At 37.8% G+C, this 26,944-nt stretch overlaps 1 protein-coding gene across 1 annotated transcript in view; it reads right to left on the reverse strand.

Annotated features, from left to right (window-relative positions):
* Positions 1–26,944, reverse strand: part of PREX1 (phosphatidylinositol-3,4,5-trisphosphate dependent Rac exchange factor 1) — a 2,105,011-nt gene that overhangs the window by 286,522 nt on the left and 1,791,545 nt on the right. The window contains exons 22-23 of the mRNA XM_044089931.1: positions 21,053–21,237; positions 9,740–9,901 (exon numbers count right to left, since the gene is read on the reverse strand). Coding sequence (XP_043945866.1) covers positions 9,740–9,901; positions 21,053–21,237 — 347 coding nt within the window. The remainder of the gene's footprint in view (positions 1–9,739; positions 9,902–21,052; positions 21,238–26,944) is intronic.

Raw genomic sequence — 26,944 nt, forward strand, 5'->3', positions numbered from 1 at the left:
AGAAGGATGGGGCCCTGACTGTGACCCAGGTGACTGAAGTTTGATTAGTGGCTCCAACAGAGGGGGAACTTGGATTCATGTCAGTCCACCTGAAGTGGTTTCGGCGAATGTAAATAAACCAAAACCAGTTTGCCAAATCCGCCTTCAACAAACATTGAAAACTTTTTTTCTGCAGGGGATCTCCCCACTCCCCCAGAATTTTATATATACCAACTCAACACAACACTGGAGAAAAAGACAATCTCCATTTTCATCAAAGGTGGTTAGAGTGAACTGGCTTCAGTTTCTTTGCTTTCTCTGAAGTTGCCTTCAATGGACTGACATACTCCCAATTTTTTTTATGGATACCATGGAAACCAGTTTCTGTGCTTCTGGTAAGGGGCAGGGTTAGCTGCTTTCAATGTCTCTTGCGAAAATGATTAATGACAACTGTGGTCTACCCATTGCATGCCCAGAGAGCTAGGGCTATAAAAGCAAAAAACTTCATACCAACCTCAATGACTGCCTTAATGATGCCCCCTCTCAGCCATCTCTCACCCCTGATTGACAAACGAACAAATGAGCCACGTGGCCAAGAGGGTCTGACGATCAGCAGGCTGCATGTATAAAGACAGCAAAAAACAAAACACAGTACCCCCTTTCTCTTGAGGGGACAGCTGTAAATGGTGGTTCTAAAGACAAGAAAACAGAAATGGCGGACAGGTGCAGTTTAACTGATGCATCAGAAAGGCCTATGTCAAATAAGCTTGTGAGAGGTAAAGAAGTGTTTGCTGAATTGAAGCTATCATGCGTTAAATGCCACCACTCCTCTACTAAAGAGAAAACTCTAGTCCACTTTGCCAGGTAGAGTTTTCTAAAGGTTTCTAGCTTCTTTAATGAGCTTCAGCATGTCAGGATGGAAAGAGTCCCAATATGGGATCAGTGTTCTGTCTGCCAAGCTGCAAGTCATAGGTAATTTTGGTTTGAGTGTGCCAGGGTTGGATCCCTCACAGCTACAAGAGAAGGTTGAGTAAGATGAGAAGATATATGGAATTCTCTGCTCATATCCTTGAGCTGGAAGAACCAGAGTTTTCTTGGTCACATGGTTGCAAAAGGATCAATCTGGTCCTGTTTTACACAACCTTCTTCAGTACTCTGGAAATCAGAGGTAAAGGAGGAAAGGCATTGAGAACACCTTTGTTCAGGAGACAGATGAAAAACATCCCCTGCTGTAGCTGCCTTGTCCACTGCAAGCAGGAATTTTACATCTAGAGGTTCTGAGGGGAGCAAATAGGTTTATTCCTGGAGAAGTCCAAAGGAAGGTGACATTACAGAGGGTATTTAGATTCAACTTCCATTCCCCATGACCAGGTGCAGGCCTACTCAAGTAACTGGCCATGGCTAAAAAATAAACATGAAGATGCATGCCCTCTTTTGAGACTGGGTCACTGGCCACCATGGCTACCCTACTCAGGTGAAAGAAATGTGCAACACCCTTGTTTGTTGATATCCATCAGTGTGGTACTGCTGTGACAAGGTTGAGAACTTCTTATCATAAAGCCACTAAAAAGACCTTCATTGCACAAATAATAGCCAGCATCTCTTTGATAATGAAGGTGGCTGTCATTGGTATCTGTTTTTCAAAATGCCCTAGACTCTTATGGCACTGATACCAGTGGGAAACCCAAAGTGGAAGGGATGCAAAATGGAAGTCCTATGAGTCTCTCATGAATTGAAGAAACTTCCTGGGACATTTGCTGACTGAACATGTAAGTAAGCATTTTTTCATGTCCACAGCAATCATAATGGCCCTGGGAAGGAGAAAAATAAGATGAGACTGCAATGAGAACATTCTGGATATTTCAGCCCCCGGACTTTATTGATAATGACAAACACCTAGTTAATTCCATTCCTACTCTTTCTAATAAGGATGGGAAAATTACTGACACACATGGGAAAAAAGTGTATACTTCTGCAACTTTGAATTTCAGAATTTTAAATTTCCAGGCTCATATGTTAAAGTTTATTCTGACATATTGAGAGAGTATGAGGAATGTTTGACCTACAGTTTCTTTTGTGAAGAAAGATCTGTTTTAAATAACTTAGTTTCATCTACCTCACAGATCACAACTCATTGTTTGCAGTGTGTGTACGACTGTTGACACTTATTCCAGGGCTATGGCCACTGGTGCGATTTTAAGGAGGTTTGCTTAGCTGCATTCTCAGAGTCTTCCAGATGATGTTACAAATGAGATTTTCAATTCTCCCTTGGATAAAGATTTAGTGTTTGGCCCCTCTGTTGCAGAGTTCATTAAAAAGTGTGATGAAAGGGGCATGCTAATCCAGGGAATCTCTTAAGATTTTTTGGCCCTCCTTTTCCAAAATGTCCAAGGGATTTTCTTTCTCCTCACCCGAATTCAGAAAGAAGAAAAAAACAGAACAAACAGTCTTAAGAGAATTCAGGTAAGCAGATGTTTAGAAGAAGTGGCAAGGAGGTTTGAAAAAGAAGTCTCAAACCTCCCAAAAGCAAGGACACTCCAAGTGTGAATGCTATTCATAAGACCTTGTGACCCCCCCCCCACCCCACCCCCCACCCCACCCCCACACACACACACACACCCTGGCCCTCTCTCTTCCAGAAAGTCTGAATATCAGTTTTAATCTTTGGCGACATATTGTTTCAGACAAATGGGTTCTGAAAATCATTCATCAGGGTTACAGACGGTAGTGGGAAGAAATTCCTATTTTCCAGGGGGTAATTCCTCATCCTGCAGATCAGACTGTTCTGGTTCTACCAACCAGTTCCCCATTCCCAAGTGGGGAAAGGGTTTTATTCAATGATGTTCTTAGTCCCCAAAAAAGAAAATGCTTGGAGAACAGTTCTGGATCTTTCTTTCCTAAAACTTTTTGTGATAGTGCCCAAAATCAAAATGATGTCACTTCACAAGCTGTTGCTTCTTCTTCTTCCTCTTTCAAGTTTCCTGATAACACTAAACTTAAAAGACGCCAATCATTCCATTCATATTCATTCAGACTTCAGGAGTTTAAGGTTTTCTGTACCTGGATCACATTATCAGTTCTCTGCCTTAACCTTTGGACTATCCACTGCACCAACCGTATTTACAAAGTGTTTACCTCCAGTTATAGCTCATTGCAGGCTACAGGGTATCCAAATTTTCCATATTTAGATGACTTGCTTATCTTTGCATAGTCTTTTTCAAAATGTCACAATCTCTGATTTAGTCACCACAGATGTGTCAGACTTTGCTTAGGGAGCAGTTTCAGGAAGATAAACATGAGAGGGTGTGGGACACCAAGGACAGACAAAAGCACATAAATATCAAGGAGATGCTTGCCCTGTTCAAGGCACTCAATTCTCTAAACCATATTTGGCCCCCCCGGGACCTCTTCAAGTGGTTACAGACAGTACCACAGTGATGTGGCACATCAATAAGCAAGGAGAACCAGGTCGTACTCCCTTTGTATACTGGCCATGCTAGCTTGGGATATAGCATCCTACATTCCGTCAGAGCAAATCTTCGTGGCAGACAAACGGAGCAGGACCTCAGCAGACCCTCATGAATGGAAACTTGATCCAGGGTGTCATCTGTGGGGGAGTGCCTCTAGCAGATCTCCTTCCCTCCTCTCTGAAAAATAGCTGACAAAATTCTGCTCTAGGGCTCCTTGCAAGAAAGCCTGGAAGACAGATGCAGTTTCTTTTCTTTGGACAGGAATGTTCATATATGCCTTTTCATCCTTTCCATTTCTTAAGCTTCATAAGGAATCCCCCAAGATCACTGTGGTGATTCCCTTCTGGCCCAAGCAACTGTGGTTGTCCATTCTTTTGGAAATAGCCAGGGGCAATTATCACAAGCTTCCTCACAGAATGGATTGACTCACACAAGAACAGGGGTGTTTAATGCACCCTGACATCAATCATCATCAACTGACTGCCTGGATGATAGGGTCTTAATTCCTTTTAGGCTCCTGTTTTCTGAGGACATGCAGCAGGTAATAATGGTGGTAACAAAACCTACTACTAGAAAATCATATATTAGCAAATGGAAAGGTTTGTTAGTTGGTCCAACAACATAGCCAGCACCCCATTCAGGGCTAGTTGTTCTCCGGTTTTATAATATTTTGCATGAGTTACTATCCTATGACCTTTCATATTCTTCTATATGTTCATTTATCAGTAATTTCCGCATCTCTGTACATGGATCCTCCTCTTTCAAGGCAGTCACACATCAAAATGTTCTTGAGAGGGGTTTTGCATAAGAGGCTTCCAAGTAAACCGCTGGTACCTCCTCGGGATCTTAATTTTGTGTTGCAAAATCTAATACTTGCTCCACTTGAACCAGCTGATCTGGCTGACGTGAGGTTCTTAACAAGAAAAATAGCTTTATTGATTGTTCTGACCTCTGCAAGAAGGGCATCTGAGTTGGAAGCTAATATGGTGAATCAACCCTACCTCATTTTCTGCAAGCACAGAGTTTCTTTGAAAACTAATCCTTCTTTTATGCCTAAAGTGGTACCTTAGTTTACTTTAAGTCAAACTATCTATCTCCCCATTTTCTTTCCTAAACCTAAAAATGAGGGAGAAAGGATACTGCATACCTTAGATATCCACTGACAACTCATGTATTATCTCGATCATTGGAAAATAAGAATAAGTACTGCAGTGGTGGTGCTGCGGTAGCCTTGTCGCCTCATAGTAAGCCATTGTCCCGTTCGATTCTCAGCTAGAGCGTCTTCTGTGTGGAGGCATACGTGAATGGGCGTGCCTTCGTTGAAGGTTGTGCATCAGGGCTGGTAACCCGGTACGTAACAATCCACTGCTAATCATTAGCGGACCGGAGTTCCGCTGTGGCGACCCCTAACCGGGAAAAGCCGAAAGACACAAACAAACACAAATTGGAAAATAAGAATAAGGGACAACCAGCGTCGAAGCAGACCATTTCCAAATGGCTGTCTAAGGCTATTACCTTTTGCTAAACTCACCATGACAAAGCTATTCCAGGCAGGATCAAGGCCCACTCTACAAGAACCTTGGCTTCTTCTATGGCTTCTTGAAAAGGGTTGGATTCTAGAAGTATTCTAGAAGCTACTACTTGGTCCTATGTACATACAATTGCAAAGCACTATAAACTGGATTCCTTCTCTAGGTCCAGATCATGCTTTGCTAGGACCATTCTCCACAGACTCCTGGACCCTTCTCCTTCCACCTCCCAAATGCAATTAGCAATGGCAATCTACCCATACAGCTAAGGCTACTGTGGTAGTGATCAATATGAAGAACATAGTACAGTTGTATGAGGTGAACTTACTACAATAGTAAATCCTCAAATGATCACTGCAGCAGTAGCCGCTCCTTCCCTCCACACTCCTATTTTTTTTTTTTTATGCCAGGGTGTGGACATTTATTTTGTGCCATAGTCAGGGCTTTATCCCTATATCTCATGGAGTCAAAGTACAATAGCAATTCTTACAACAAACACTGTATAAACTATTATTTCTCATACAGTATGCAATACTACTGTCCACAATACAGCCTGTACAACTTTTAGTCTGACCTTCAAGAAATGGCATATATCTGTCCATAACAAAATCTAAGAAATACAAATACACTCTTATGTTCTCTTATAAATGTTTATCTCTGAATGTTAGTAGCCTTAATAATCCCATAAAAAGAGGAAGTCTAACTAAATATTTGAAAACAAACAAAGCAGATATATCTCTTTTACAAGAAACTCACATCATAAAAAAAACTTAAACAGAATGTCTTTTAATGGCTATACTATACTTGTGGAATCTCACTTTCAGACCAAGAGAAGAGGCACCATGATATTATGGAAAAACATTGCAGATACCCAAAATCATAGATACATATTCAGACAAGAATGGTATGTTATGCTTATTAGTTTTAGAGATAAATAAAAGATATAGAACACTAGCTAACACATACTGGATACCAACCATTGGTGTAGAAACAGGAAATAAATACCTACAATTAATATCTGTCAAATCCAAAGGAGAAATTATATATGCAGGTGACTTCAATTGCATTCTCTCTATAAATGACACCACTAAAAGTGATAATTTTAGAATGTCTGCCCCAGCTAAAAAACTGAATAACTTTATTAACTCATCAAATTATATATATATATATATATATATATATATATATATATATATATATAAAATAAAAGAACCAGAATCATTAAAATACATACACTATTCATATAGATATGGAACACAAACAACTATTGATAAAGTGCTAGTCACCAATAATTTATTTTCAAAACTTCACGAGGTTTTAATTAGCTCTTGTCCATTGTCTGATCACAATGCTCTTTTCTTTAAAGTTAACATCACACCAAATGACTTGATAGCTTGCAAAGACTATCTGCATACATTATTAAACTTAATGGATTTAGAGAATGGCTTTTAATGGAGATAAAATAATTTCTTAATATTGATGATAACAATGAGGTTTCTAAGACCATTGCTTGGGATACACTAAAATATTACCTATATGGTAAAATCAAAAGCTGGTATTTAAATAAAAGGAAAGAATGGGATGAAGAGTTAATAAAAATACAATCAAAAAGATACATTAAAAAATAATGTAAATACCAAAGACATAAACACAAGCTCTGAACTGAAACTTCTAAATATAAAATATATAGAAATATTGAACCACAAAGTAGCAATAAACTTAGAAAGAGTTAAACTACAATCCTACTCAGTTAATCCTAAAAGCATGCACAGGTTAACAGTTAAATCAAAAAATTTAACAAATACTAATCACATTAAATAAATTTTTGATAACTCCAGAAATAAACCTAAGCTTGTGGCAGATTTAAAAGAAATCCTGGAATATTCAGAGCACACCATGAAACAGTAAACAATACTAATTTAGATTCTAGTAATAATGCCCTAAAAGACAAATTTTTGAAAGAGAACATTAACAAAAAGGTAACAAATGAACAAAATGTCAAATTACTCAGACCAATATCTTTAAAGGAACTTAAGGAAAGTATTCAAAACCTTTAAAAATAATAAAGCACCAGGAATAAATTGAATAATAGGAGAAATTTATAAAGTACTTACAGACAATACCTTAAAAATTCTAGTAGCAGCTTTTGAGGAATTCAGAAAGAATGAAAAAGTATTTCCCTCATGGAAATATGCCATTATCACACCCATTCTAAAACATGATAAAGATCCCAAATTAGTAACATCTTATCGTCCTATCTCACTACTGAATGTAGATTATAAAATTTCACTTCAATTCTTGCAAAGAGACTAAATCAATTCATGCCAAAGTTAACAGAAGATGACCAAGCAGGCTTCATTCTAAACAGAAAAGTTCAAGATAATGTCGTCAGGCTCTTATCTTTAATAGACTTTGCAAATAAGAGAAAGAAAGAACTGTCAGTAATCAGCTTAGATCTAGACAAAGCTTTTGACTCTATAATTTGGTCATATTTATTCAAAGTTTTAGAAACATTTAATTATTCCCCTGACTTTATAAAACTGTTAAACAGTTTATATGAGAACTCGACATCTTACATTAAAATTGGAGCCTTCTTATCAGGACATATCAAAATACTAGAAGGAACTAAACAAGGTTGACCATTGTTACTTTTATTTGCCTTATCAGTGGATCCATTAGCCAATTACATAAGAACCAATACTAATATAACCAGTTTCTCTATTAAGTAAAACTATAGTTCTAAAATACAACTCTTTGCAGATGACATTTTGTTAACTATTGGAAATATAAATTCTCAAATAGACCATATTATAAAATCCCTACAAAATTTTGAAGACATTTCAGGTCTAAAATTTAACAACAACAAAACTGAAACTATATTATTAAATAAAAAAATGAGTACTATTCTGGAAAAACATAATCATTTTAATTGGGAAAATACACTTTTAAATATCTAGGGATATACATAAAAACAAATTGGAAAGACACTATATAAACAAACTACAAAAACCTAATAACCTTGGTCAAAGAGTACTTAAATAAAAGGAACAAAATGTTCTTTACTATGGAAGAAAGATTATCATTAACAAAAATGATCATTCTACCTAAAATCCTATTCTTATTTCAAACCATAACTGCCTCCCCTTCTAAAAAAATTAATGGAACAGCTTAATTCTCTTTTAGTTAAATTCTTATGGTTTCCACAAAAACAAAGAATAGGATATGACTGGCACTGTAGAGATTGGGAAAAGGGTAGATTTGCATTCCAAAATTTAGAACTTTACACTGAATCAACTATACTTAATATAATGAGCCAGTGGCTAAGTCATAAATACACATCTAATTGGGAAAATTTGCATAAAGCTATTTTACTTTCTAATATTGATGAAGCAATAAATAATGATATTTTTACAGAAAATAATAAGTTTCTAGTTGTAAAAGATATAGTTTATAAAGAAAATAAGAATGAAAGATTTCCCCCTTGTATCAACCACATAGTAAACAATTTTAAAAAGATAATGAACAGAAATTATATAAGAAATCTTTTATTTTGTAATGTTTCCAATAGCACTTACAAAGAAATGTCTAGACTCATTCACTATTAAGAAAATAATGGAGATGAAGGAAAATGGTTTAATATTCTTGCACCAGTCCTTTGTACTAACAATATATATGAAGTAAATAGCCTCATAGCCAAATATAACAAAAATCAAAATAACTGGCTAAACATACAAACCTTTAGGGAACACATAGTGAATGAATTTAAGATAAATCAAATGACTATTTATTCACAACCAAAGATAATCTCTCTCTTTTGTGAATTAAACATAAATAACAATGAGGGATTTTTGCTATCAAAGATGTACAAAACACTAAGAGTGGATTTGCAAATACCAGAAGATTCTTTATGTAATTATGTAGAAAAAACAAATACATCTATTTTTTTCAGAAAATGACAAAACTTTAATGCTTAAATCAGTTAACAACACATCATCTCCTTTTTGGAAAAATTTCACATGGAAATTTATTCACAGGAGTTACTTTACCCCACACAAAATAGCTTTAATATCGAGAAATGGTAATCATAAATGTTGGTGGTGTCATGAAACATTATGTGCTGACTAGGTAAATATGTTCCTTGAATGTAAAATTGTTACTCCTTTTTGGCAGGAGTTCAAGAACTTTACAAAGGCATTGTGGTCAGACAAATGTGAAATATCGGACTCATTATCTAATGCACCAATACCAATGCATATCCCAAATATACAAGGGCATCTTCTTTGAAATCTTCTTGCAAATGCAAGAAAAATTATTACATCAAACTGGAAGAGTAAAAAAATCCTCTCATTTACTGACATTATTTTACTGGCTAAAACTGTATGTAACAGAGAACTATTAACTCTAGCTTCAAGAACGATAAAAGTAACACATAAACAACTACCTTGGACAAAACTTAAAAAAATTATTAGACAAACTGTAGCTAAACCAATGAAAGTATACAAATGTTATGGGCACTGTATATAGTGTTGTTTTATGTTAAATTGTTTAAATTCTGTAAAAATGTTCTTGTATTTTGTGAAAATTAATAAAAAAAAATGTTTAAGAAAAAAGAAATGGCATCAAAGCTCTATAAGCAGAAGATAAAACAAATTAATTTAAATAGCTTAATCCAGTTCCATTCTACAGACTTAACATTCTTCTATTAGGGTGGTGGTTTTAGCAGTGCACAATGAATTACACATATTTTCTGTCTCTAAGTACCTCCTTGTATGTAACAATCCTGTTGCTGATTCGCTCCAGTTTTGCATCACAGATGTTCTGGAACTCACACTGAGATTCAGATGCTGGAACGTTATTTGCACCAATCAGTCTGCTATAGTTGTTCAAAAACTGATTGTCATCTTCAGCAAAGACATTCAAAATCTATAGAAAATAAAAACATGATCAGTGTGATAAAAATCAGCGGCAGAATTCTTTTACATTATTCCATATAAGGAAAGGTCTCAGATGACTCTCACAGTGCCTGTGCGGAAAAGAAAAAAAAGTGTCAGTATGTGTGCCTGGAAAAATTTTGAAAATTATTTTCACAAAGTAGTTCTGCAATTAACAATACATAAAAAAATGCCACTTACAGTGACATACAAATATGCAAATACTCATCACATCCATAGATCAAGATGGATTTCTTGACTGTGAAGAGATACAAGGCATTGCAATGTCATCATTACAAGCTTCCTGTGCTCTAATTAACTCAGATCCTTCAGGTCCAGAATGGAAATATGGTCTCCTGAGCTTCTGGGACCCAAAAGAAATGGAATAAAAATCATCACTGATGCAAATTAGAATCCTTTTTACTACCTCCTTGTATAAAAGGAAAAGGCCTCCTTGACAAGTGCAGGAAAATTCTTGCCACAGAAAGGAAGGACGTGCCCCTGTTCTAAGAAAGAAAAGGGAGCTAACTGTTGTACCTCTGGTACATAAGTTAAATGACCTACTTTTCTTGAATAACTTCTCTCCAATCCTGCAAAAAGAAGGAGAAGTATTCCACCCAAATCTGTTAATCTCAGTACCTGTGCTCAGAATGCTCAGACATGTCTTTTGTAACACTTTTCTTGAATTATCACTTAAGGCATTGGAAAACATATACGTAGATAAAATAGAACAAACCATATTAACATATTCCCAGTTGCAGACATTAAACATTACATATATTCTTTTGTATAATTATCATCTATCCAGCATAACTTAAATTGTTCAATTTCTGCCTTCCCTTAAACTTCACTCCTCCTCCAAAACGTTATTCTGTATGGATTGTTCCCACAATTTCTATTTTCTATGTAATTTGCTCCTACCCTTTTCTAAAGACCCACCTCATTTCTTTTATCTGTAATACTTAGGCATCGTGCCTGTCTTCATTAGTATACCTGAAAATAAACACTCCATAACAATCTTATACTCACACGTCAACAACTCATTTCATTCTATCATATCCACAATGTTGCCTCTCAATTATGTAAACATTTGGGTCAATGTACCTAGTTTATCTCTACTTTTGTAAATATTTGACTATGTATTAGTGTTTCAAAGGTGTAAATTCTCTATGTATTGCAGTGTGAAATGTGACCTATACCTGGAGCTTTTCTCCCTGGACCTCTGCTGAAAACAGATACATACCCAGACAGACTATTAAGTAAAGAAATGTAAATAAATAAATATTCAGTACTTCAAATATATTTGGTTTAGACTGTGATTTCCATTTTGTAGTAATTGCTTTTTTAGCAGGCACCAAAATTAAACTTAACAAGGCCTTACTATGTCTAGACAATTCAGACCCTGTATCCCGGCTCATAAAATAATTTCCTTAGTTACTCCCATTTGCTCACACAATATTTATAATTTCTAACAGAGTACTCTGTAGTGAATTTTTAAAGTCTGCCAACTCATTATACTCCCAAAACATATGTGCCTAATTACCTCCTTCTTTTCTATCACACCTCCAACATTTGGCATCTACTTGAGGAAAAAATGTTTAGAGTCTGCTTGGGTATAAACTTTCCTAGGCAAACACTTCCAAGCAAAAACCCTAAATGTCCTGGACTGAGTTGCATATTTAGCAGTCATACATATGCACCCCATTGTTCCCTTGTGTAGTGCTTATCCAATCTCTCTTCCCAGTCTTTTCTAACCCCATTTATGCCTATAGCTATTGTGAAATATTTTACATCCTACTAATTATCCCCTTTTAACAGCAGCGTCTGTTCTAGATTCAACTAAAAACTGTAGAGACGTTCTTTGAATACAATCAAACTGATGCAAGAATGATTTATTTTTGGGACAAATTGTCCAACTACATTTCCTGGGTTGGATGGAAGATGAAAATGAGAGGTCTGATGCTCCTGTATGAGAGTTTTGTTTATTCTTCTTCAGGGAAAAAATATTCTCACTCACTGCCCATTTTGTGAATACTTTAATTCTTGGATCAGGACATTTTAGCATTGTACTCTAAGCTCTGAAATGTTTTGTTTCATCTTTTTCCCAAACAAGCAGAGACCAAGCCAAAGAAAAAAAGTATTAAGGAAAACATATTGCATCTTAGTTTGAAAAATAGAAACCAATGTCCAGGAATGCTTCCTTAGAATCACCTACTGTTGCTGTTCAGATGAGCACTTCAGTAATGTCAGAGACTATTCTATGGGTCTGACCAGCACTCACATCTTTTCCATACTTCACTTATCCTTGTGTTTCTAAGGTAAACAAAGGAACCAATCACAGAACTTGCATCTCCAAGGAAGTGGAATGACTAACTAGCCACAAAACCGACAAGAGTTAGACATACTTGCTCTAATGGTCAATAAAGGAGCACACTTTCTTCCTCCATAGCCCTAACCTTCAGGCACTGGAGAATAGTGCATCTCTGAGGTTATTTGGGAATCTTTTGACACTCCTAGTCTGCCCTGGAAAGAGCTGAATTGGCTGGCATGTCATGCAAAAGAAGGAACACCATTTACACAGTAGCAACTTTCATCAGCCCCATGGGGCAGTGAGGGAGGAAAGGGACTTTCTAAGAAGTTTTCATGCTGCCTTCATTATATGCTTTATGTCCTTAAGGGGTCATTTCCATTTATGCCATGGGGCTCCACTACAGGAAGTTTAAAGTATTACTCAGTGAAGACTGTTTTCTGGCTGGGTGTTTCTTACAGTTTTTACCAAATGGTTTGTCTGTGTGACCTTTTTACCCTTTGGTTTGGATCTAATCCATATAGTAGGGCACTGTTATCCCGTTCTGTCATAGCTGCCTAATCTGAATTTCCAGGAGCACCAGGCCTAGCAACATGGTAGTAACTCTGCTCCATCACCATGTCCTGTGGGAGTCATACTTTGCTTATTTAGTAAATGCCCATCATTCTGTGGTAAGAATCCCAGTCTGCAGCCCTCCCACCTAGAAAAACAAGAAAAGAAACTGTGCTGTAGGATACCCAGACATCGACAGTCGCTGGCTTAGTTTCTTTTGGCTGGATTATGAGGTTTGGGAGGGAACTCATGCTCTGCAGAGTGATATCCCTCTTGCATTTGGTTTATTTACACACAAGGGGAAACAAATGTCTACAGTTAACAAAAGTTGAAACCGAGATTTCTGGATGACTGAGAGAAAACATTACATCAGTGGCCAGCAGTTGTATTCAGTTCCAGAAGGTGTTAAACCCAACCAAGGTAATTCTGTTACTGTTGTTGACTGAATGATGTCTCTTTTTTATCAAATGTGATTTGACTGATTTAAAAAGCACAGTTCTGTTAAGTGCTAGCTGATGAAGGAAGATTATTATTACCAATGTTTTGTAATCTGTCATATGCATACCTTACAAACACTGAAATATAATTCAATGAAATGGAACAGCTATTCAAAACAAGAGAAGAGCTTCAAGACAGGAATTAATTTGACTAAGCAAGTAAGTTAACAATAGATGTGCTGTAAATATAACAGAAGCATAAGTAATTTACTGAGCTTCCTGCAAAGCTTTTCAGTGACAGAATCTGCTCATACTGGTGTGTGATAGGTACAAGCAGCACCAGAGTTTGTAGCTGCAAGTTAGCATAATAGTCTCACTGCCATAGTGAGTCACTCAACAATGACAAGGTACACACACACTCTCCAGGATGGTCTAGAATATTTTTTAAATGTTTTAATTGGTCCGTGAATTTCCACTTTGTACCATTCAATATGTAGTTATGTATTATTTGCACATAGTTATCGCTTAATACATTTATTACATTTTATGCTTTATGGCTGTCAACTCAGCATTGTATAATGGCATTCGGATGTGGTATTTTATTATTGTCACAGAGTCATTGTTTTGTGTAGTTGCCAAGTTTGTGTGTGAGTTATATATTATTCCTTGTGCTGAACTGGAGTGCACAGCTCCATCTGGAAGGCACTGGGTATTTTGTTTGGTTTTACTGCATTATATATATATATATATATATATATATATATATATATATATATATATATATATTATATATATATATATATATAAACCACATAACCGAAAACACTGCACACACTACACTAAACATACAACACAACAGCCACATCACAACATAAACAAAAACAACACACATACACAACTAAAGCTCACACACACACACACATTCTCCAATCCCTCACACACACTCTAACTCCCACTCAAAACCCTTACAAAACACTCACTTACCTGACATAACACCTACATCCAAACACGGCACCAACAAAACACAAATTATAACCGCCAGATACTGGTCCAGGATAGTTTGTTTTAGAATCCAACCATTCTGTATTATGACTTGGTGCATATATATAAAACTATATGATGAAGTCTCAAAATTCACTTATTTATTAATTAATTACTTAATTAATTACATTTGTTAACTAAAGACAGTACAATTATATTGTTTTGAATATGAACAGCAGTATTCAGTCTACAGTATTGATTATGAACATTAAAAAACACTCAATATAGTACAGAATTTAGGATAGGATAAAAATATAGTATATACAAATTTCATATTGCATGTATAACATCACATTCACAAAGTAGTTTTATAATTAGACAAACACAAATAGATGTATAGAATTGTCAGACCCATATAGACCAAAATATAATAAATTTAAAAGCAAGCCACCCTGGTGGTCCACCAATTAAAATTAAATCTTCAGTAAAAGAAAAACATGTTGACCTAAGTTGCCTGGGTTATTTCATACAATATTAAGATATAAAACAAGTCTTTAATGCAACTATTAGTAGGAAGTTATAAAGCATTTTTTGTGCTACTATATGTGATTTCTTTGGCTTCAGTCATCTGGTGGGAGTCATTGTATTCCATTAACAGGAGAAGGAAGAGAAGGAGAAGTCTGTTCGTGATCTGCCTACTAAGACTGATACAGTCTTACATAAAATGGCACATGCTTAATATTTATGTACCAAGCCATGCCACTTAATCCACTGACAACACTGTATAAGGAATCATACCTCATCTTTATCTCACTTTTTCTCTCTATTATGACCATTGTGCTCTTACAATAGGGGATATCAGGCCCCATCTCACATCCAGCAAAACCTATGTGTGTCCTGCAATAAAAACAGCTACAATTATTTTAGTTCAGCAACTTATGGTTTTCTGCATCATTCTAAAGCAAACCATGACTGCTTAGACGTCTCTGAATGGATCTGCTGATCCACTGTAATCCATTAGGATAGCATAGCAATGGCAGAAATGGGTGCTACACCCCATCAAAACACTATCCAGGTGACACTGGTCACTCTACCTTGTTACAGGGAGCACATCATAGTAGGACATGTAAACCTGGATAAAGTGAGTACCAAATGGGAAAAAGGATCTAGTCCTCAGATGATATGATTCTACATCTTGTCTCTGTCCATCTGTCAGTTCACCGACCCACTCCTTTTCTAAGTGACTTGTCCTAGAAATGACGAAGATGGTAACAAGCAACAGGGTACCGGAATTGCCTGTCCTCAGCAACAGTCTCCATCCCATTCCATGTGAATACCACACAGTCCCAGGTAATAAGAGAGTTGTGTGGTAATCCCATACACCTCTCAGATTACTTGGGAATGTGTGGTAATCCCACATTCCCAGGTAATCTGAGAGGTATAATTCCTCCACCACATCCTGAATCTGTCTGTCTGTTTTATCATCTTCAAATGGTATCCACACCACCTTAATTCATTCCTCTCAATCCAGCGTAACAGCAGTGTTACTCTAATACCCTCCCAGAATGCTAAAATCCTCACCATCACATGGATAGTGAGCCAATGTGCCCTGTGAAGGAACTATTCTTCTACTACTTTTATCCATCACCTCATCTTTCACTACCCAAAGTTCATGACCATAAAATACTGGAGGATGCAGAAGACTCAGACTGACTGGCAACTGAGACTTATGTCCTATGTCTCATTTCTCACTTCACCACCACAGTTTACTACAAAGTCTCAAGTCTGTTATGACCGGTCCTGTCTGCTGGTAAATCTCCCAACCCCTTCCATCTTCATCCCAGATCAACATTCTAAGATGATCCCTTGAGTCTGCTGCCCCCTCAATTACAGATATCAATCCACTCTTTTTATACAGAAGACAAAGATTCCTAATTCATCCCTTCCTCTTTAAAGTCTGCTGTAAACTACTCCACTACATGCTGGGTCTGTTACTTGAGACTAAAAGGATGTTATCTGCAAAAAGAGGTGCAACATTCATTTTCCCAGCCTCTATACTTTCCAAACACTGACTGCATTTTGCCATGCTGTGTAAAACAATCAAAAACAGGAGTCAAAAGAAGTGACATCTCTGATAAGCTTGGACCCAGGGCACATAAGATGAAACCCTGAATGTGACTCAGACAATGTAAATCTAATCAGTAGCACTGGTGCTGGAGCGGTTCAGCAGGGAGGATAGGACTGAATGGTCACTATTGGCTTACCCATCCTGATAAGGAGATAAGCAGCTCTGGCTTTGGGTGACACCTAGAGGGAGCACTAGGTACTGCACCCATGGAGTATCAGATTAGCCTGCTGAACAGCTGCTGCCAACTGGTTATCCAAAAGCTGGGAAGCCATTGGCAGTAGTAAGCATGCTTCTGTAGACATGGCAGTACTACTGGAGTTCAGATAGCTTCCATGGGAGTTAGGACTCAAGGGGGGGGGGCACTCCCTGGATCTTAAGATAGCCTGCCAACTAACACCTGATTCTTACTAGACAGGGACTTGACTACCTGACTGGATGCTCTGGGCAGGAAAGAATGGGTTACAGTACTCTTTCCTAGCCTGTAGATGCCTGGCCATCACACCCAAATGACAGAAGGTGGAGGAGTCTACATGCAGGTCCAGAAGAGGTTGGTGACAGAAGGGGGACAGGGATAAAAAATATCTTATGTGGACACTTAAGCCCATTATGAGTGTCTTTGACTTAACTCCAAGAATGAGGACAAACCTTTCCTTTCTCAAATAAAAGGATCATATGACATGCAGTGGTGGCCTGAGGCCTCCCTGTTAGTGAAGCTCAGTTCTGAGCCCAAGCACTTTGAAAACTAAACTGTAATTGAAATAAAAAAACAACAAATTCTTAAACTCAACTCTTATATCTTTGAATCATTTTGTAAGATGGATTCACCTTTCTATATGTATAAACCATGCAGGTACTGTACCTCTAAGTAAGATGAATACACCTAGACAATCCAAACTCTGAATTAATGTATGTGTGTGTGTGTGTGTGTGTGTGTGTGTGTGTGTGTGTGTGTGTGTGTGTGTGTGTGTGTGTATATATATATATATATATATATATATATATATATATATATATATATATATATATATATTATTTTTCCCCCAGTTTCACTGATCACATTATACACCTCAGATTTTCATCAAACTCCCACTGTGGCACCACCCAAAAAAACATTTCAGGTATGCAGAATAATGACTTATCCAGGTGCATAAAACATACTGTAGACAGTACTGGCAAACTTCTATAACCCCTGTAATACTTATACAAAGACTGTTCCATACCATGACTCTGTTTTTCCTGAATGAAAGACAACTATCAGCTGAGGTCTCCTTTACAGTAGCTGCATAGGTCAGCGCAACACTATCCCACTGCAGAAGGACACTAGTATGCACTCTAGAGAAAAATGCACCAGTCTTCTATTCAACAATGAAAAGGCACATTAATCACAACACTCCAGTAATGCTGAACATTTTCAACATTTCTCTCTGGGTCTCATCCACTCCCACAGCCTTGCCAAATCTACTCTTTCTCCAGAAATTGGCTCAGTTCCACCACACACTTCTGGAACTGCTTCATCAAAAGAGGGCAAGTCCATTGGACTGAGAACTTCCTCAAAATGTTTCTCCCATCTCACAACAATATCCCCATTCAAGGGCAGTATTTCTCCAACACTGCTGAAAACTGCCTAGGTAATGTCCAATCTCCATCTTTAGGCCACTGGATAGTTTCTCAGAACCTCTTTGAGGCCATGTAATTCTTCACCCATGGCCTCAATAAAATCCTCTCACATCCAGGTCTTCATTTCAGTGACTGTTGCACCTGCTATGTTCCTGGCTTGTCAGTACTCAATGGTCATATCCACAGACACTGTACCCCAAACTAGCACAGATTCATAGGTTCTTACTAAACTTATGGCCAAAAGAGACCATCAAGAAGCTCAGCTACATCATACAGTACTGGTGGAAGACTAACAATGTCCCCCATTAAGCTGACCTTCTCTACGTATCTCCAATGAAAATTTGTAATCACCTATCCTGTCATTCACAATGGTTTTAAAGAGCTTGAGAGGCAAGAGTAACTTATTCTAAAATGAGGTATATATTGGGTTAGGTAACTGTCACGCCATTTGTTACTGAAATTTAGGTTCCTAGAATGGGTGTTTGCTTTACCATCAGTTCTATTTAGGTGAAGGATATTAAGGAGTGCTGAGGTATCTGCAGCACGGAAGGCTAAGCAGAGATCTCACCACCTCATGAGTCTGCATGACACTGAGTAGAGGGGCAGAGCTTTCAGGTTACTACTGTAGCTAAGTTATAGAGACCTGATATCTTTTTGGTGAGGAAACATCAATGTCTCTCAAGCTGTTTTTGGTGCTTAGTGAGGTAAATTCCAAAGAGTGCATTATATTTATTTAATTATGAGCCTAATATTGGCTGGATAATGGGGAACTATAACTTCTCTGGACCTTGAAGAGATACCATGAAGGATTAGTTGTATAATGTGGAAAGATTTTCTGACTACAACAGAGACATAGTGGTCAAAGGAAAGTCTGTTATTAACATACAGATCTAATTTCTTGATGACTGTGTCAAATTTAAGTGGAATCTATGTGATGCTAGATTTGCATTTTTTGGTGTTGAAGGTAAGCCTTTGATTAATGCACCAAATATTTGCTTGGATCAATCCTTGTTGGAAAATCTTAGTACCAAAATAGAATTTGATAAGCATCCCCAATTTGCAATCATCAGCAGATTTGTTTAGCCATAGTCCCTTAACATCAACTTTTATGTCACACAAATATATGCCAAAAAGGAGGGAAACTATGACAGAGCCTTGTGGGACACCACTGGTGACCTTAAAGATATGGGTTCCCTCAGACAACCAATTACCAATCCAGTGAACATATATGTTAACATTGGGCTGATAGTTTGTCAATAACACCAGCATGAGGATAGTGCCAACAGTCTTGGCGAGGTCTAGATGAACAGTGTGGATTGTATGCCCCTTATGCACAGCAGCAGCAATCCTTTCAAAGAACTGATCAGGTTGAGCAGGCATGACCTGCCTTTTACAAAGCCATACTTGTGTGTATCCTGACATATAAGGTCATCTATATCATTGTTTATTTATTCGCTAAAATTCATTCCCAAGGCCCTGAAAAATAACATTACTGAGAGCAATGCACAGAAGGCCTCTTCCTGTAACATGGCTGCTTCCCTCACCTGTACTAAGCACTAGTACGGCCTAAAGTTACCACAACAACAACCATCAACTTCTTTTGAGACTCAGCTCTTTGCTACAGTGTTAACTACTGATGTCTTGAACACAGTCCATTTGGACTTCATGCCTTCAACCTCCCCATATTTGTTGTAGGGTGGGAACTTAACCAATTTTATATGGAAGCAGCTGGTAAACATTTCTGTGGACACTCTCACTACATACCTGGGTTGAGATGACTCACCCGAATCTTAACTACAGTGTTCACAATATATGATCTCAGGTGCAAAGTCAGTCACTGATCTTTGCTCTGTGGTGCTCTTGTACCAAGAATACTCATGAGCATCTCTGTTCTCAATCAGAATGTTAATTTATGAAGTCCATGAGTAGCACATAAATCTAATAAGAATTCATCATTTGAGCTCAGATCAAGCAAGCTGTGCTGCTCAATCAACCTTTTCAGGTGCAAACAGTACTATGGAGTTAGCAGGTGGTAAGGCATCAAGTTCTACACACATGACTGCTAATGGGGTTAAGTACCCTAAGGAGCTGTTAGCTGCAAATGCACAAAAACATTGTGAGTTTCCCTTCATGAAACTGCTAATTGCAGTGAGGCAGTCCTCTCATCTAATGGAACGAACAAAAACTCTAAAGCACACAGGTGGTGGATTGTGAGTAACCACATATTTGTCTGTCTGTCTGGGGCCACTCCTGAGGGGTCAGAGTGGAAAAGAAACAGCACTGAGCAAACTGTCTGACTGTAGAACCAGTGTTGCGTGTGCAGGTATGGCTAATCAAAGCTAGCCGGTACTTTTCAACATCCTGGACAAGTTCCAGAACCTTCCAAAACTGTGAGGTGGCATTCCATGTCCCAATATTCATCTCTCAATGCCAGCGCCTAGCCTATCTTAGACTGTCCCATTCAGGCCTGCAACATGAATGATACTGCCTTCAAACCCTGTCCCACACAGCAGCTCCACACAGCATTTCTGGGCAAAGCCTGAATGGATTATGTAAGTGATCAGGCCAACAAGGGCTTTCTGTCAAGCACCACTCCCAGTCCTAGTTCCAAGGGTTGGTTCTGGCATCCAACCGAAGGTGGCATTCACCGATTCTTGAAATTAACTACCATAACATCAGATTTTAGGTCACTGTCTGTCTAGCCCCTCCTCTCTGAGTAATTTATCAAGGGTGACCACACCATAAGCACAAATATTTCAGGAGATCACGACTCCAGAATAAATAAAAAATATTAAAGCAAAATTAAACCATACTGCTGAAATAATTTATATTATATCTACTTATGAATTTCATGAGATGTTGATACTAGAACTAAAGCTTGCTGTGCTTTAAAACTTTAATAACAGTGTCCCTTAATACAATGTTAAACACACAGAAACTTATAATCTGACGGCTGTAAGAGTGTATCAGTAGAGAGAAAAGAGATACACAATGCTTTAAACAGGATTACTTCTATACTTGTAGCAGTGGAACGCTCAAACACATGAAAATTGCTTGTCCATAAGCACATGCATAACATTCATAGTTTTCTCTTTAGAGAATAAATCCAAACAACCTCACCTTTGAAATTAGAGTGAAAATGCCTTTGGGTTCGACCATTTTTTCCAAGACATGACACTTAATTCCAGCTGTGCTGACATATTCGTACACAACCCCATGCTCAAGGTGAACATTATCGACAGTCATGCTGATGAGTGGAACATCCTCACTGATTGTTAACTGTGTACTCAAACACTGACTCACATCTGAAAGAATTAGCATAAACAGTCAGGGAACCAGCAAACAAACACCACGGCTGCAGTGAAATTAGCAAGTGTGTAAGCATTTTACATGCTGCAACTTCAGCTAATGGGATTTGGGTTATAAAAATGTATTACAACAAAGTTAAGAGAATAATGTCAGCTACAGAACTGTGTTTTGTGCTTAGCAACAAACAAAATGCTGCAAAGGTTATCTATATGGTTTTATAATTTACCAGGTCCTCCCCCCATGAAGAGTTTGCATATCATATTCCCTTCTGCATCCTAATTAGGTTGCTTTTATTCATTGATGTTTCTGAAGATCATATTGCTCATAAAATCCTGGCCATGGTATGCAATCCTGCCTATAATACTTCTGACAATTGATGTGGCTGAACATATTTCTTACAAAATCTAGCTCAGAATATTTATTTTATTCCCTATGAATCATGCCCAGGGTGTACACTGTATTTACACAGAATCCTGCTCAGGTTACACATCATATTTCCTATAGAATCCAACCCAGAGAATTCACTATATTCAAGACTGATCCAGAAATTGCCACTCTTTTCAACTCCTTCTTTATTAACTCTATAGCTGAACTAACAAAGTCCTTCCCAAATACCCCAGCCACACAAGTTAGTCACTCTACCCCAGCCTCTAAATCTAAACCTAACCCTTCCCCTACATTTAAACTTAAACTGATTTCAACCTCCTACATAAAAAAACTCCTCAGCAAGCTAAAACCATGCTCCAATGCCCCAGATAACATTCCCTCTAAATTCTTAAAAATTGCTGCAGACGGCATCACCCTCCCCATTAGCATCTTAATCAACAGATCCATACAAGAATCTTATATCCCCAAGCTTTGGCGTGCTGCCTTTATACATCCTCGCCACAAAGGCAGTAAAAATAATAATACCTCAAACTTTCGTCCCATAGCCATCCTCTCCCCAATATCAAAAATATTGGAAAAATGCGTTCATACCCAACTAATGCCCTTCCTAACCACAAACCATCTAATCTCTCAAACCCAACATGGCTTCCGCCCTGACCATAGCACTATTACTGCTCTTCTGTCATTCCTAGATATAGTCAACCATACCCGCGACTCCGGAAAAATAGTTTCTACAGTTTTATTAGACCTCTCCAAGGCTTTTGACACAATCTCCCATAGCCATCTTCTCAGCCACCTTGCTAATCTAAACCTTTCTCACAATTTCCTCTCCTGGTTTTCAAGTTACCTATCAGATAGATCTCAAGCTGTAAACTGGAGGAAAGGCACCTCAGACTTCCTTCCCACTCCTACTGGAGTTCCCCAAGGATCATTCTTGGCCCAATGCTATTTAACATTTTTGTCAATGATTTCCACTCGGCCATCGCAAATACTGAAATAGTACAATATGCGGTACTTTTCCGTTATCGGGCAACACTTTCAATGCAGTTGCTGAGCTCCGAATCCAGTGTCAAACCATGTATTTTTGAGGTTAATCATGACAGGTGTGTTACAGCTTTTTTTTTTAAATATTATCCATTTAATTATTTTACACACACCTGTTAAGATTATCATCAAAAATACATGGTTTGACAATGGATTTGGAGCTCAGCAACTGCATTTAAAGTGCCCGATAACAGAATAGTAAAAAAAAAAACAAATCCATTTCTCCATAATATGCATATTATTAAATGTATTTCTCCATAATATGCATACTATAAAACATATTCGTCATAAAGTCCTAATCCAAATCTGTAATTACAGTTAGTTGGTATCTTGCAGATGCCAAGATGCAATGAGAATCACGGAACAGCTGTTTGGCATTAAGCGCATTTTTGTAAAAGCGTCAGCTACTGATTTAGCTAGGCTTCATTGACAACGGAAATAACCATTGCTAGGATGTACAAAGATATTGTTATCTTACAAGGGTAAGCATATTATGACTGCTTAAAAAAAAACATTATCCAAATTTGATGTATTTAGTTAATTTTTACTTTCTCTCTTTGTAACTTATCGAGGCAACACTTTCAATGCGATCACTTAGCTGTAATCTACTACCTTAACATGTCTATTAACTAGATGTGTGTAAAATTTAAAAATAACTTCTATTTTTTAAAATTTATTATTAAAACAAATTATTACAGATAATTAGTTAACAGACATGTTAAGGAACTGGATTACAGCTGAACTATCGCGTTGAAAGTGTTGCCCCGCTAACGGAAAAGTACCCAATATACTGACAACTCCACTTTAATCTGCTGTGCCACCAAACTCCCAGAACTTCAATTATACACACAAACTGCCTTCTCCGCTTCTGAGGACTGGATATTGCAAAACCATCTATCTCTAAACGCTAACAAATCCAAAATACTACTATTCACTCCCTCAAAATCCTCCCCTCTTGATAAAAATTCTTTCCAAATTAGAAGTCACAACAATTCTACTACAGAAATCCTTCTCTATGCCAAACTACTTGGGGTTACCATAGATGAACACCTAACGTTTGACATGCATATTCAACTAAACATCAAGAAAACACATCAAAAACTCTGCCTACTATACAGAAACATCCACTATCTCACTCCTTCTACTAGACAAACCCTTGGCACTACCTATCTTTTCCCCTCTCTATTGTATGGTGCACCTATACTAACTAACCTATCTGCCTCCATCTCTTCCAAAATAGAAAGTTGTTACAATAAAATCTCCAAATTTGCCACAAAAGCCAAATACTCCTCCCATCATTGCTCTGCCCTCCACTTACTTAACTGTCTAGAACTTCCCAACCAACTCGACTACCTCCAACTTACTACTGTCCATAGGCTATTATTTAACCCTACTATATGCCCTGCTCTTTCCAACATCCTACAACCATACACCCCTAATAGGCCACTTAGATCCTCCCACTTATACCTTATCACAGTCTACAAACCAATCCGCCCTGCTGGTCGGCACCTCTTGTCCTTCTCCTTAGCCAAAAAATGGAACTCTCTCCCTCCTTCTCCACGAACTATTGAAAACATTGACAACTTCAAATCATATCTTCGTTCTTACATTTTCTCTAACTGGAAGTGCAATTGCACTTTACCCACCTAGCCTTCTTCTCTCCCCATTCTAAATCATATTTTCCCTACTTCCCCTTTGCCTACTACTTAACTCCTCTAGAAATGACTCACTCTTCAGCGTTATCTTATGTACATTTTGTATACATTGTATCTAGTTTGCTCTCCCTGTTCTGTTATCTCATGTACATTTTGTATACATTGTATCTAGTTTGCTCTCCCTGTTCTGTTATCTCATGTACATTTTGTATACATTGTATCTAGTTTGCTCTCCCTGTTCTCCTTTCCCTGTCATTTGTACATGCTCTGCCATAACTACCCAAACAAGACACATTTTCTGTACAACAACTGGATTTTTTTCCTGTCATGTAATGTGGAGCTTTACCAATGTACCAGTTCATGTCTGCATCTTGAATGGCAACTCTAACCTGAGAATGTAACGTTTACTATGTAATGTGGAGCTTTACCAATGCACCAGTTCATGTCTCTGATTTTATAATGTATCTGCACCCTCTATATTAACTGTAACTTGCTTATCTTATGTATCTGCATCCTGAATTGTAACTTTAATATGAAAATTTAATGTTTACTATGTAAAGTTCTCCCGAGCCTCCACTGAAAACGGGCTCCTGAGCCCAGTGGACCCCCCCCAGTCATCAAACTGAAATAAATAAATAAAATAAATAATTCCAACGGTATCCATAGTGTTCTCTAAAAGTGTTGCCTTTAGCACATAACTTATTCCCTACAGAACCCTTCCTAGGATTTACATCCTACTTGTTACAAATTCCAGCCCAGAATATTCATACTATTTACTATAAAACCTTTTCTGGGTACTCATAACTTTCCCTAATGAATCATGGCCACAACATACATTATATCACCTAGAGAAACCTTCCCAGGGTACCCAACCTATTCCCTAGAGAATCCCATCCAGGGTAAACATTCTATTTCTTACAGAATCATTCCCAGGGTATCCATAATATTCCCTAAAGAATCCCACTCACAGTATTTAACCTATATGTTAAAGAAACCTTCCCAGAATATATACCCTATTCACTACATTTTTCTACCCAGGGTACACAGCCTATTCCTTACATAGTCTTTCTCAGAATTGTTGTAGCATTTCCTAAAGAATTCTGCCCATGGTATACATCCTATTCTCTACAGAATCTTACCCATGGTGTACATCCTACTCCCTAAAGAATTCCACTCAGGGTATACATCCTATTCCATACAGAACCCTATCCACAGTAAGCATCTTATTCTCTACAGATACCCTCCTATGGTGTATGTCAAGCCTGACCACATTAGTGTACACCCTAACAGTTCAGTGTCATGTCTCGGAATCAAACACTAAAATGTCAATCCTGACCACATTAGTGTTTACCCTAACAGTTCAGTGTCATGTCTCAGAATCAAACACTAAAATATCAATCCTGACCACATTAGTGTTTACCCTAGCAGTAGCAGTTCAATGTCATGTGTCGGAATCAAACACTAAAATGTCAAGCCTGACCACATTAGTGTTTACCCTAGCAGTTCAGTGTCATGTCTCGGAATCAAACACTAAAATGTCAATCCTGACCACATTAGTGTTTACCCTAGCAGTAGCAGTTCAGTGTCATGTCTCGGAATCAAACACTAAAATGTCAATCCTGACCACATTAGTGTTTACCCTAGCAGTTCAGTGTCAAGTCTCAGAATCAGACACTAAAATGTCAATCCTGACCACATTACTGTTTACCCTAGCAGTTCAGTATCATGTCTCGGAATCAAACACTAAAATGTCAGTCCTGACCACATTACTGTTTACCCTAGCAGTTCAGTGTCATGTCTCGGAATCAAACACTAAAATGTCAATCCTGACCACATTACTGCTTATCCTAGCAGTTCAGTGTCATGCCTCGGAATCGAACACTAAAATGTCAATCCTGACCACATTAATGTTTACCCTAGCAGCCCAGTGCCATGTCTCAGAATGAAACACTAAAATGTCAATCCTGAGCACATTAGTGTTTACCCTAGCAGTTCAGTGTCATGTCTCAGAATCAAACACTAAAATGTCAATCCTGACCACATTAGTGTTTAACCTAGCAGTTCAGTGTCATGTCTCGGAATCAAACACTAAAATGTCAACCCTGACCACATTAGTGTTTACCCAAGCAGTTCAGTGTCATGTCTCGGAATCAAACACTAAAATGCCAATCCTGACCACATCAGTGTTTACCCTAGCAGTTCAGTGTCATGTCTCGGAATCAAACACTAAAATGCCAATCCTGCCCACATTAGTGTTTACCCTAGCAGTTCAGTGTCATGTCTCGGAATCAAACACTAAAATGTCAATCCTGACCACATTAGTGTTTACCCTAGCAGTTCAGTGTCATTTCTCGGAATCAAATACTAAAATGTCAGTCCTGACCACATTAGTTTTTACCATAGCAATTCAGTGTCATGTCTCGGAATCAAACACTAAAATGTCAATCCTGACATCATTAGTGTTTACCCAAGCAGTTCAGTGTCTTGTCTCGGAATCAAACACTAAAATGTCAATCCTGACCACATTAGTGTTTATCCTAGCAGTTCAGTGTCATGTCACAGAATCAAACACTAAAATGTCAATCCTGACCACATTAGTGTTTACCCTAGCAGTTCA

Source organism: Protopterus annectens, chromosome 12.part0 (assembly GCF_019279795.1).
Source record: "Protopterus annectens isolate FY-2018-M chromosome 12.part0, PAN1.0, whole genome shotgun sequence".
In the NCBI taxonomy this organism is placed as follows: Eukaryota; Metazoa; Chordata; order Ceratodontiformes; family Protopteridae; genus Protopterus; species Protopterus annectens.